The sequence below is a fragment of the Tachyglossus aculeatus genome, chromosome 3 (genome assembly GCF_015852505.1).
Source record: "Tachyglossus aculeatus isolate mTacAcu1 chromosome 3, mTacAcu1.pri, whole genome shotgun sequence".
In the NCBI taxonomy this organism is placed as follows: Eukaryota; Metazoa; Chordata; class Mammalia; order Monotremata; family Tachyglossidae; genus Tachyglossus; species Tachyglossus aculeatus.
The window spans coordinates 13130158-13143749 of NC_052068.1; the positions used below are offsets into that span (position 1 = coordinate 13130158).

Sequence of the window (13592 nt, forward strand, 5' to 3'; positions counted from 1 at the left end):
CCCGGGCTCTTTCCATTAAGCCACCTGCTTCTCAATAATGGCATTTGTTAAGCGCTTACTATGTGCCAAGCACTGTTCTAAGCACTGGAGTAGAGACAAGGTAATCAGGTTGTCCCACGTGGGGCTCCCAGTCTTAATCCCTATTTTACAGATGAGGTCACCGAGGCACAGAGAAGTTAAGTGACCGGCCGAAAGTCACACAACCGCTAAGTGGCAGAGCCGGAATTAGAACCCACGACCGCTGACTCCCAAGCCCGGGCTCTTTCCACGAAGCCACGCTGCTTCTCATAATCCTCCTTTCCAGAATCCCCGGGGTTCAAGGAGATGAAGATCAGGTGAGGAGACGGCGGAGGCTCAGAACAGACTGGTGGTGGCAAGAGAAGACATGAAGAGAGGGCTCTCCGGGGGAGCGATGATGGGCGTTGTGTCGGATGTAGTTTCCTCGGGCTCGCTGTCCTGGTCTTCCGGGCTGTCCATCACGGGGGGGATGATTTTAACCACCTTCTCCTCAAAATGCACCTGCTTCCTTCCAGCCGGGGCCTCGGTCGGCTGCAGGGCCAGCTCCATCTTGGCGTCCGGGGCCCTGGGGGGTTGATCCCCGCCGCCTTTCAGGATGCTCTTCATGTGGACGAGGAGCGAGGTCCGGCCTTCCTTGAAGGGGCCGTGGAAAGTGTAGATCTGCTCCGTGTCTCCGCCGCGGGTGGTGTTCACCGCGCTGCCCGAGGGGTCTGTGTATCGCTCCGGTGCCAGAAACAACTCCTGGCCGCTTTTGCTCTTCTTCCGTTTGCTCAGGAGAAAATAGGCCAGGCCAGTGAGGATGAGCAGGGAACCTGAGGGGCGGAGAAGCATCATCATAATCAACAATCGTATTTATTGAGCGCTTACTATGTGCAGAGCACTGTACTAAGCGCTTGGGAAGTACAAATTGGCAACGTATAGAGACAGTCCCTACCCAACGTTGGGCTCACAGTCTAAAAGGGGGAGACGGAGAGCAAAACCAAACATACCAACAAAATAAAATAAATATTTTATTTTTTTTTTTTGCATTAGCAAAAACCTCAAGATTACTCATCCGCTCTCTGCACCTGCACACACCTCATCCGCTCTATTTATTTTATTTTGTTAGTATGTTTGGTTTTGTTCTCTGTCTCCCCCTTTTAGACTGTGAGCCCGCTGCTGGGTAGGGACTGTCTCTATATGTTGCCGACTTGTACTTCCCAAGCGCTTAGTACAGTGCTCTGCACACAGTAAGCGCTCAATAAATACGATTGATTGATTGATTGATTGCACCCTGACTGCTCTCTCAGCCACCTCTGCAGAATTTAAGGCGAAGCATCTTCTCCTGACACAGGAGATGCGCAAGAAGTTTCCGTCTGCTAGCTTGAGACCCAGAGATGTGGAAGTCTACAGTCATCGCTGTGGAGCCGACGTCTTTGTAGACACATTGGGAAGAGGATGAGCCCACTGTTGGGTAGGGACTGTCTCTATATGTTGCCAATTTGTACTTCCCAAGCGCTCAGTACAGTGCTCTGCACATAGTAAGCGCTCAATAAATACGATTGATGATGATGGTGATGCTTCTCTTGCTACTACAATCAACAAAAAGACAGGCAAGTCTGGTCTTACGGTCTTTCCCGCCATTATCCACCCTGACTCCCATAAATCCTCTGGATCGGGGGCTGTGAGTCCCTAGGAAAAAGGAGGAGACCGGCAAATCTTGGAACCCAGAATGTCACCACACAACCTCCAACCAATAGGAACTTTAAGCAGTTACCCCCATTAGTCGGGGGTAATGATGATGATAATAATAATAACGGCAATTGTTCTATCATTTCTGCCTCAACCCAGGGTTCGTTCATTCCTTCCTTCCTTCCTTCCTTCCTTCATTCATTCAATCGTATTTATTGAGCGCTTACTGTGTGCAGAGCACTGTACTAAGCGCTTGGGAAGTACAAGTTGGCAACATATAGAGACAGTCCCTACCCAACAGTGGGCTCACAGTCTAGAAGGGGGAGACAGAGAACAAAACCAAACATATCAACAAAATAAAGTAAGTAGAATAGATATGTACAAGTAAAATAAATAGAGTAATAAATACGGAACAAACATATATACATATATACAGGTACTGTGGGGAAGGGAAGGAGGTCAGGCGGGGGAGTGGAGAGGAGGAGAAGAAGGAGGGGGCTCAGTGTGGGAAGGCCTCCTGGGGGAGGTGAGCTCTCAGTAGGGCCTTGAAGGGGGGAAGAGAACAGTGCTTTGCACATAGTAAGCGCTTAATGAATGCCATCATCATTATGTTTGGATCCACCACAGCGCTTAATCCAGTGCCTGGCACACAGTAAGTGCTTAATAAAAACCGCAATACTACTATTACTAATTATTATATTATATCTAATTATTATAATCATATAATAATATGAGAAGCAGAGAAGCAGGGTGGCTCAGTAGGAAGGAGCCCGGGCTTTGGAGTCAGAGGTCATGGGTTCAAATCCCGGCTCTGCCAATTGTCAGCTGTGTGACTTTGGGCAGTCACTTCACTTCTCTATGCCTCAGTTACCTCATCTGTAAAATGGGGATTGAGACTGTGAGCCCCATGAGGGACAACCTCATAATCTTGTAGCCTCCCCAGCGCTTAGAACAGTGCTTTGCACATAGTAAGTGCTTAATAAATGCAATAATGATAATAATGATAATGACGATGATAATAATAATAATAACAACAATAATAATAATAATAATAATAAGCCGAGGCCAGGTTGGTCCGTCCATCGTCGGCTGCAGATAGAGCACCGCCTGGAAGTCCTAAGGACCGTAGTTTTAATCCCATCCCTGCCACCTGTCTGCTGTGTGACCTAGGATAAGTCACTTCACTCGTGAGAAGCTGCGTGGCTTACTGGATAGATCATACACTTGGGAGCCCAAAGGAACTGGGTTCTGATCCCGGATCCACCATGCGACTGCTGTGTGACCTTGAAGGTCATTTCACTTTTCTGGGCCTCAATCAATCAATCAATCAATCAATCAATCAATCGTATTTATTGAGCACTTACTGTGTTCAGAGCACTGTACTAAGCGCTTGGGAAGTACAAGCTCGCAATATATAGAGACGGTCCCTACCCAACAGTGGGCTCACAGTCTAGAAGGGGGAGACAGAGAACAAAACCAAACATATTAACAAAATAAAATAAATAGAATAAGTATGTACAAGTAGAATAAATAAATAGAGTAATAAATATGTACAAACATATATACATATATACAGGTGCTGTGGGGAAGGGAAGGAGGTAAGATGGGGGGACGGAGAGGGGGAGGAGGGGGAGAGGAAGGAGAGGGCTCAGTCTGGGAAGGCCTCCTGGAGGAGGTTACCTCATCTGCAAAATGGGGATTAATAACAATAATAATAATAAAACAACGATGGCATTTATCAAGCACTTACTATGTGCCAAGCACTGTTCTATGCACTGGGGAAGTTACAAGGTGATCAGGTTGTCCCACGTGGGGCTCACAGTCTCAATCCCCATTTTACAGATGAGGTAACTGAGGCCCAGAGAAGGTAAGTGACTTGCCCAGAGTCACACAGCTGACAATTGACAGAGCCGGGATTTGAACCCATGACCTCTGACTCCAAAGCCCGGGCTCTTTCCACTGAGCCACGCTGTAAGCCCGTTGTGGGATGGGGACTCTGTACAACCTGATTAACTTGTCTACTCCAGAGCTTAGAACAACGCTTGGCACATAGTAAGTGCTTCCTAAGCATCGTAATGATTATTATTATTTTCTGGGCCTCAGTTACCTCATCTGTGAAATGGGAATTAAGACTGTGAGCCCCATGTGGGACAACCTGATTACCTTATCTCTACCCCAGCGCTTAGAAAAGTGCTTGGCACATAGTAAGCACTTAACTCAGTCCCTCCCAAGAAGAGGAATCTGATCCTGCGTGGTGGCGGTGGCCTCAAAGAGGACAAGGCCGAGGCCTCTCCTAGCCAGAAGGCCTTCCCAGACTGAGCCCCCTTTTTCCTCTCATCCTCCCCACCCCCACCGCCCTACCTCCTTCCCCTCCCCACAGCACCTGTATATATAATTGTACAGATTTATTACTCTTTATTTTACTTGTACATATTTACTATTTATTTTGTTGATGATGTGCATCTAGCTTTAATTCTATTTGTTCTGACGATTTTGACACCTGTCCCCATGTTTTGTTTTGTCGTCTGTCTTCCCCTTCTAGACTGTGAGCCCGTTGTTGGGTAGGGACCATCTCTATTGGACTTCCTAAGTGCTTAGTACAGTGCTCTGCACCCAGTCAGCGCTTAATAAATACGATTGAATGAATGAATGAATATTTATTGAGCACCTGTCTCCCTGTTTTGTTTTGTCTCCCCCTCTGCCCCCTCGTCCCCCTCTCCACCCCCCTCATCTTAGCCCCTTCCCTTCCCCACAGCACCTGTATATATGTATATATGTTTGTACATATTTATTCCTCTATTTATTTATTTATTTATTTATTTATTTATTTATTTATTTATTTATTTTACTTGTACATATCTATTCTATTTATTTTATTTTCTTAATATGTTTGGTTTTGTTCTCTGTTACCCCTTTTAGACTGTGAGCCTACTGTTGGGTAGGGACTGTCTCTATATGTTGCCAACTTGTACTTCCCAAGCGCTTAGTACAGTGCTCTGCACACAGTAAGCACTCAATAAATATGATTGATTGATTGATTGATTGATTTTGTTGTCTGTCTCCTCATTCTAGACTGTGAGTCCGTTGTTGGGTAGGAACCGTCTCTATATGTTGCCGACTTGTACTTCCCAAGTGCTTAGTACTGCGCTCTGCACACAGTCAGCGCTCAATAAATATGATTGAATGAATGAATGAATAATCACCATTATATTATTATTATTATTATTATTATTATTATTATTATTATTATTATTATTATTATTATTATTATTATTATCATTTTCTGGGCTTCAGTTCCCTCATCTGTGAAACGGGGATTCATTCATTCATTCATTCAGTCGTATCTATTGAGCGCTTACTGTGTGCAGAGCACTGTACTAAGCGCTTAGGAAGTACAAGTTGGCAACTTATAGAGATGGTCCCTACCCAACAGCAGGCTCAATCAATCAATCAATCAATCAATCAGTCGTATTTATTGAGCGCTTACTGTGTGCAGAGCCCTGTACTAAGCGCTTGGGAAGTACAAGTTGGCAACATATAGAGACAGTCCCTACCCAACAGTGGGCTCACAGTCTAAAAGGGGGGCTCACAGTCTAGAAGGGGGAGACAGACAACAAAACAAAACATATTAACAAAATAAAATAAATAGAATAAATATGTACAAATAAGGTAAATAAATAAATAAAAAACCATCATTATAATTATGAGGGAAGTGTCTCTGAGTTGGTTGGGAGCGGCGGAAGCTGTACCTGGGATGGTCACATGCCAGACGATCACCGGGTGGAGGAAGCAGGCCACGGACAGCAGCAGGTAGCCCAGGAATTTCTGGAAACTCCCCGCTTTGCAGGCTTTTTCCCGTATTGCGTAGGCCAGAGACTCTGGTGGGCACCTGCAAGAGAAAAGTTCATCATTCATTCATTCAATTGTATTTATTGAGCGCTTACTGTGTGCAGAGCACTATACTAAGCGCTTGGGAAGTACAAATTGGCAACATATAGAGACGGTCCCTACCCAACAGCGGGCTCACAGTCTAGAATCCCCGCTACACCCCAGCACATGCTTCATCTATTCTATTTATTTTATTTTGTTAATATGTTTGGTTTTGTTCTCTGTCTCCCCCTTCTAGAGATGTGAGCCCACTGTTGGGTAGGGACTGTCTCTATATGTTGCCAACTTGCACTTCCCAAGCACTTAGTACAGTGCTCTGCACACAGTAAGCGCTCAATAAATCCGATTGATTGATTGATTGATTCATCATGGCTCATCTCAGGAGGGCACAGTCCAAGGGCTGCCCACCCCATCCAGAGAGAGTTTTTCATCTGTCATCCCTGCTCTCGGTGATGATGATGATGGTATTTGTTAAGCGCTTACTCTGTGCCAAGCACTGCTCTAAGCGCTGGGATAGATACAAGATTATTAGGTTGTCCCACGTGGGGCTCAAAGTCTTCATCCCCATTTTAATAATAATGATAATAATGTTGGCATTTATTAAGTGCTTACTATGTGCCAAGAACTGTTCTAAGCACTGGGATAGTTACAAGATTATCAGGTTGTCCCACGTGGGGCTAACAGTCTTAATCCCCATTTTACAGATGAGGTGACTGAGGCACTGAGAAGTAAAGTGACTTGCCCAAAGTCACACAGCTGACAAGTGGCGGAGCCGGGATTAGAACCCATGACATCTGACCCCCAAGCCCAGGCTCTTTCCACTAAGCCACGCTGCTTCTCTCAGTGGGAAGTGCATTTGCGTTTACTTGAAAAGTCTGGTCTAGAGGAAAGAGCCTGAACCTGGGTTCTAATTCCCTAGAGATAAAATAAATCTCTATTCATTTAATTAATGATGTGTATATATCTATAATTCCCTTTATCTATCGACACCTGTCTACTTGTTTTGTTTCGTTGGCTGTCTCCCCCCTCTAGACTGTGAGCCCGTTGCTGGGTAGGGCCTGTTGCCAAATTGTACTTTCCGAGCGTTTAGTACACAGTAAGTGCTCAATAAATGCGATTGAATGAATGAATCCCCACTCTTCCACTTCTCTGCTGGGTGATTCACTTTACTTCTCTGGGCCTCAGTTACCTCATCTGTAAAATGGAGATTAAGACTGTGAGCCCAGTGTAGGACATGGACTGCATGCAACTGATTATTTTGTGTCTACCCCAGTGCTTAGTACAGTGCTTGGCCCATGGTAAGCGCTCTATTACTAGAAGAAGCTTGCACCCTGTAGTGGCAAAATGTATGATGGATGCTGAGATTCATTTAATCGTATTTATTGAGTGCTTACTGTATGCAGAGCATGATATCTAGGAAAACTTGAAACAGTAGTAGTAGTTGTGGTATTTGTTAATCAGTCAATCAATTTATCATATTTACTGAGCGTTTACTGTGTTCAGAGCCATGTTTTAAGCACTTGGGAGATATCTGCAGTGGTGTGGCTCAGTGGAAAAAGCCTGGGCTTGGGAGTCAGAGGTCATGGGTTCGAATCCCAGCTCTGCCACTAGTCAGCTGTGTGACTTTGGGCAAGTCACTTAACTTCTCTGGGCCTCAGTTACCTCATCTGTAAAATGGGGATTAAGCCTGTGAGCCTCAAGTGGGGCAACCTGATCACTTTATATCCCCCCCAGTGCTTAGAACAGTGCTTTGCACATAGTAAGCACTTAACAAATGCTATTATTATTATTATTCTCTGGGCCTCGGTTACCTCATCTGTAAAATGGGGATTAAGCCTGTGAGCCTCAAATGGGACAACCTGATCACTTTATATCCCCCCCAGTGCTTAGAGCAGTGCTTTGCACATAGTAAGCACTTAACAAATGCCATTATTATTATTATTATTATTATTATTATTATTATTCTCTGGGCCTCAGTTACCTCATCTGTAGAATGGGGATTAAGCCTGTGAACCGCAAGCGGAACAACCCGATCACCTTGTATCCCCCCCAGTGCTTAGAACAGTGCTTTGCACATAGTAAGCGCTTAACAAATACCATCATTATTATTATCTGCTGTGTGATCTTGGGTCACTTCACTTCTCCGTGCCTCAGTTCCCTTATCTGTAAAATGGGAATGAAGACTGTGTCTCATGTAGGACAGGGATTGTGTCCAACCTGATTAACCTGTCTCTAGCTCAGTGCTCAGAATAGCGCCTGGCACAAATATCATAAAAACCCCGAAGTTGGCAGACTTGTTTTCTGCCCGCAATGGGCTTACGCTCTACAGCGAAAATCTACAGACTACAGGATAATCAGGAACCATCCAGGACACTGAATCCCCATTTTGCAGATGAGGGTGTCGGATGTTGGATATCGGATTGTGTCGAACAGGATTACTTTGTTTTTACCCCAGCACTTAGATATAATAATAATAATTATTATTATTTATTATTAGATTGGCGTGCTTTGTGAGACTACATGAGCTGTGGGACCTGTTCTCTGAACTGTCTGGAAAAAAGTGGCAGAAAAGCCCAAGGAACCTGTTGGAGTTTGGTACCAGGACTTGGAATTTTGGTTTTCTTAGTAATAATAATAATAATGGTAATGCTAATACTGATCAATGGTTTTTTATTGAGTGCCTCCTACCTTACAGAGCACTTAATTAAGTGCTGGGGAAACTACAGTTCAACAGAGTTGGTAAACACAGTCCCTGCCAACAGTGAGCTTACAATCTGAAGGATGATATTAACGATAATAGTACAAAAAGAAGATGCAGTGATCTAATTGTATAACAATAAAATGTCCAGTGTATTTCTGCACCCCAAATTTGGGGTCTGAAAATGGTAAGTGCTCAATAAATACGATTGATTGATTGATTGAACAAATTCTTGTCAGTTCCCCCCCGACCTAGACATCTATTGCGGGCAAATGATATGCTCATTTGGAAGGAAATTGACTTTAAAGAATAAGACTAAGGGATTTTCTGGGCCACTGGAATTTGAGATGATAGAGCAATCATTTGGAAACACCATAAATCTGGAAGTCAAGAGCCCTGGGTTCCAATTTCAGCTCTTTCACTGTCCTGCTGCTGTTTAATGATGGGCAAGTCACTTGACATAGCTGGGCCTCTGTTTCCTTATCTATAAAAGAGGACTAAAATACCTGTTGTCCCTCCCCCTTCATTCATTCATTCAGTCATTCATTCATTCATTCATTCACTAATATTTATTGAGTACTTACTGTGTGCAGAGCACTGTACTAAGCGCTTGGGAGAGTACAATGCAACAATAAACAGTCAAATTCCCTGCCCGCAATGGGCTCACAGTCTCGTAAACCATGAGCCCCTTGTAGAGCAGAACTGGGTTCAGTCTGATTATTTTGTATCTAAGGCCTTGATGCCTAGTAATTACTTATTTAATACCATGACTGAAAATGGGAACCAGAACATGATGGTGATAATGATGCTGATGTAAGCTCTAGATTGTAAACTCGTTGTGGGCAGGGAATATGTCTGCCAACTCTGCTGTAGCATACTCTCTCAGGCTCTTAGTACAGTGCTAGGCACCCAGTAAGTACTCAATAAATGTGAATGATGGATGGTGATAATAATAATAGAAATGATGGCATTTATTAAGCACTTACTATGTGCAAAGCACTGTTCTAAACTCTGGGGAGGTTACAGAGTGATCCGGTTGTCCCACGGGGGGCTCACTGACTTAATCCCTATTTTACAGATGAGGGAACTGAGGCCCAGAAAAGTGAAGTGACTTGCCCAAAGTCACACAGCTGACAATTGGCGGAGCCAGAATTTGAACCCATGACCTCCTACTCCAAAGCCTGCACTCTTTCCACTGAGCCATGCTGCTCCTCATAATAATAAGTTGTTCTCAGCAACAACTCTCTCCTCGACCCCCTCCAGTCTGGCTTCTGTCCCCTACATTCCACGGAAACTGCCCTCTCAAAGGTCACCAATGACTTCCTGCTTGCCAAATCCAATGGTTCATACTCTATCCTAATCCTCCTCGACCTCTCAGCTGCCTTCGACACTGTGGACCACCCTCTTCTCCTCAACACACTATCCAACTTTGGCTTCACGGACTCCTTCCTCTCCCGGTTCTCCTCTTATCTCTCCGGTCGTTCATTCTCAGTCTCTTTTGCAGGCTCCTCCTCCCCCTCCCATCCTCTTACTGTGGGGGTTCCCCAAGGTTCAGTGCTTGGTCCCCTTCTGTTCTCGATCTACACGCACTCCCTCGGTGACCTCATTCGCTTCCACGGCTTCAGCTATCATCTCTACGCTGATGACACCCAGATCTACATCTCCGCCCCTGCTCTCTCCCCCTCTCTCCAGTGTCGCATCTCCTCCTGCCTTCAGGACATCTCCATCTGGATGTCTGCCCACCACCTAAAGCTCAACATGTCGAAGACTGAACTCCTTGTCTTCCCTCCCAAACCTTGCCCTCTCCCTGACTTTCCCATCTCTGTTGACGGCACTACCATCCTTCCCGTCTCACAAGCCCGCAACCTTGGTGTCATCCTCGACTCCGCTCTCTCAATCACCTCTCACATCCAAGCCATCACCAAAACCTGCCGGTCTCAGCTCCGCAACATTGCCAAGATCCACCCTTTCCTCTCCATCCATACTGGTACCCTGCTCATTCAAACTCTCATCCTATCCTGTCTGGACTACTGCACCAGCCTTCTCTCTGATCTCCCATCCTCGTGTCTCTCTCCACTTCAATCCATACTTCATGCTGCTGCCCGGATTATCTTTGTCCAGAAATGCTCTGGGCATATTACTCCCCTCCTCAAAAATCTCCAGTGGCTACCAATCAATCTGCGCATCAAGCAGAAACTCCTCACCCTGGGCTTCAAGGCTGTCCATCCCCTCGCCCCCTCCTACCTCACCTCCCTTCTCTCCTTCTCCAGCCCAGCCCACACCCTCCGCTCCTCCGCCGCTAATCTCCTCACCGTACCTCGTTCTCGCCTGTCCCGCCATCGACCCCCGGCCCACGTCATCCCCCGGGCCTGGAATGCCCTCCCTCTGCCCATCCGCCAAGCTAGCTCTCTTCCGCCCTTCAAGGCTCTACTGAGAGCTCACCTCCTCCAGGAGGCCTTCCCAGACTGAGCCCCTTCCTTCCTCTCCCGCTCGTCCCCCTCTCCATCCCCCCCATCTTACCTCCTTCCCTTCCCCACGGCACCTGTATATATGTATATATGTTTGTACGTATTTATTACTCTATTTATTTATTTATTTATTTATTCTACTTGTACATATCTATTCTATTTATTTTATTTTGTTAGTATGTTTGGTTTTGTTCTCTGTCTCCCCCTTTTAGACTGTGAGCCCACTGTTGGGTAGGGACTGTCTCTATATGTTGCCAATTTGTACTTCCCAAGCACTTAGTACAGTGCTCTGCACATAGTAAGCGCTCAATAAGTACGATTGATGTTGATGTTGATGTTTGGGCAAGTCACCTCACTTATCTGGACCTCAGTTACCTCACCTGGAAAATGGGGCTTAAGACTGTGAGCCCCCTGTGGGACAACCTGATCACCTTGTAACCTCCCCAGCGCTTAGAACAGTCCTTTGCATATAGTAAGTGCTTAATAAATGCTATTATTATTGTTATTATTCTTTGAATGTGTGACCTCTGGGAATTTGATATTTGCCCTCGTGTACATATCTTTAAATTATATATTTTAAATTATTTATTTATATTCATGTCTGTCTCCCCCTCTAGACTGTATTCTCATTATGGGCAGGCAATACGCCTGCTAATTCTGCTGCATTGGCCTCTCCCAAGCACTAAATCTGACAGACAATTACTCTCCCCCCCTTCAAAGCCTTACTGAAGGCCCATCTCCTCCAAGAGGCCTTCCCAGACTAAGCCCTTTCTTTCCTCTTCTCGCACTCCCCTCTGCGTCGCTCTGACTTGCTCCCTTGGTTCTTCCCCCGTCCCAGCCCCACAGCACTTAAGTACATATCTGTCATTTATTTATTCATATTGATGTCTGTCTCCCCACCCCCAGCCTGTAAGCTCGCTGTGGGCTGGGAATGTGTCTGTTTATTGTTGTACTGTAATAATGATAATAATAATAATAATAATGGCATTTGTTAAGCACTTACTAGGTGCCAAGCACTGTTCTAAGTATTGGGGGGATACAAGGTAATCAGGTTGTCCCACATGGGGCTCACACTCTTAATCCCCATTTTACAGATGAGGTAACTGAGGCACAGAGAAGCTAAGTGACTTGCCCAAAGTCACACAGCTGACAAGTGGCGGAGCAGGGATTAGAACACATGACTTCTGACTCCCAAGCCCTTGCTTGTTCCACTGAGCCATGCTGCTTCTCTTACTCTCCCGAGCACTAAGTACAGTGCTCCACACATGGTAATTGCTCAATAAATATGATTGACTGAATGAATGACTGTCCCTTCCTCCTCCTTTCTCTCCCCATTCCAGTCCTTTTCTTCACTCTGTTGTCTAGTTCAGTTTTCTAAAAAAAGTTGAACACACGATTCCCCACTCCTCTAGTGCTTGGGCATCCACTTCCGCATCAGAGAGAAACTCCTTACCAACTGTCCCCATCCTGTATCACCTTGCTGATTTCCCACCACTTTGCACATTTTATAATAATAATAATGGCATTTATTAAGTGCTTACTATGTGCAAAGCACTGTTCTAAGCACTGGGGAGGTTACAAGGTGATCAGGTTGTTCCACAGCGGGCTCACAGTCTTAATCCTTAGTCTTAAAATGGGAATTAAGACTGTGAGCCCTTTGTGGGACTACTTGATCACCTTGTAACCTCCCCAGCACTTAGAACAGTGCTTTGCACATAGTAAGCGCTTACTAAATGCCATTATTATTATTATTATTATTATTAATCCCCATTTTACAGATGAGGGAACTGAGGCACAGAGAAGTTAAGTGACTTGCCCAAAGTCACACAGCTAACAGTTGGCAGAGTTGGGATTTGAACCCATGATCTCTGATTCCAAAGCCCGTGCTCTTTCCATTGAGCCACGCTGCTTCTTTGCTCCTCTAACACTAACCTACCCACTGTACTTTGATCTCACCTATCTCATCACTGATCTGGAACTCCCTAACCCTCCACAGTTTCCAGACCACTACTCTCTCCACCGACCACTACTCTCTCCACCTTATTTAAATCACATCTCCTCCGAACGGCCTTCCCACCTAAGCCCTTATTTCCACCCTCCGACTTCTGTATTGCCTACACACTTGGTTCTGTACTGTCAAAGACTTTTTATTCACCCCACCCTCAGCCCCACGGCCCTTATGTCCATATCCCAAATTTATTTATATTAATGTCTGTCTCCCCCTGTAGACTGTAATAATAATAATAATAATAGTGGCATTTATTAAGCATTTACTATATGCAAAGCACTGTTCTAAGCGCTGGGGAGCTTACAAGGTGATCAGGTTATCCCACGGGGGGCTCACAGTCTTAATCCCCATTTTATGGATGAGGTAACTGAGAAGTTAAGTGACTTGCCCAACGTCACACAGCTGACAATTGGCAGACCCGAGATTTGAACCCATGACCTCGTACTCCAAAGCCCGGGCTTTTTCCAGTGAGCCACCTTGCTTCTCTTAAGCTCCCCTTTTGGGCAAAGAAGATGTCTACCGACTCTGTTATACTCTCCCAAAAACTTAGTACAGTGCTCTGCACACGGTAAGTGCTCAGTAAATACTTTCGACTGATACAAATGAATTTGTTTCTGAAATTTTTCATCACACAATCTCTTCCTCCCCATCATCTCTTCACCCGATCAGTGCTCTTGCAGAACGCCTCTGTTTTGTTTCCTAGTCACTCCATCACCTTGCCCCTTCTTACCTCACCTCGCTACTCTCCTATTCCAACCCAACTCACACATTTTGTTCCTCTAATGCTAACCTTCTCACAGTACCTCGATTTCATCTATCTTGCCCATCCTGCCACTAACCT

General features: G+C 45.3%; 1 protein-coding gene across 2 annotated transcripts in view; it reads right to left on the reverse strand.

Annotated features, from left to right (window-relative positions):
• Positions 1-225: 225 nt before the first annotated feature.
• TMEM72 (transmembrane protein 72) overlaps positions 226-13592 on the reverse strand; it is a 48261-nt gene continuing 34894 nt past the window's right edge. For both annotated transcript variants that reach the window (XM_038744146.1, XM_038744147.1), the window contains exons 4-5: positions 5439-5578; positions 226-830 (exon numbers count right to left, since the gene is read on the reverse strand). In XM_038744146.1, the coding sequence (XP_038600074.1) occupies positions 355-830; positions 5439-5578 (616 nt within the window). In that variant the 3' untranslated portion in view covers positions 226-354. The remainder of the gene's footprint in view (positions 831-5438; positions 5579-13592) is intronic.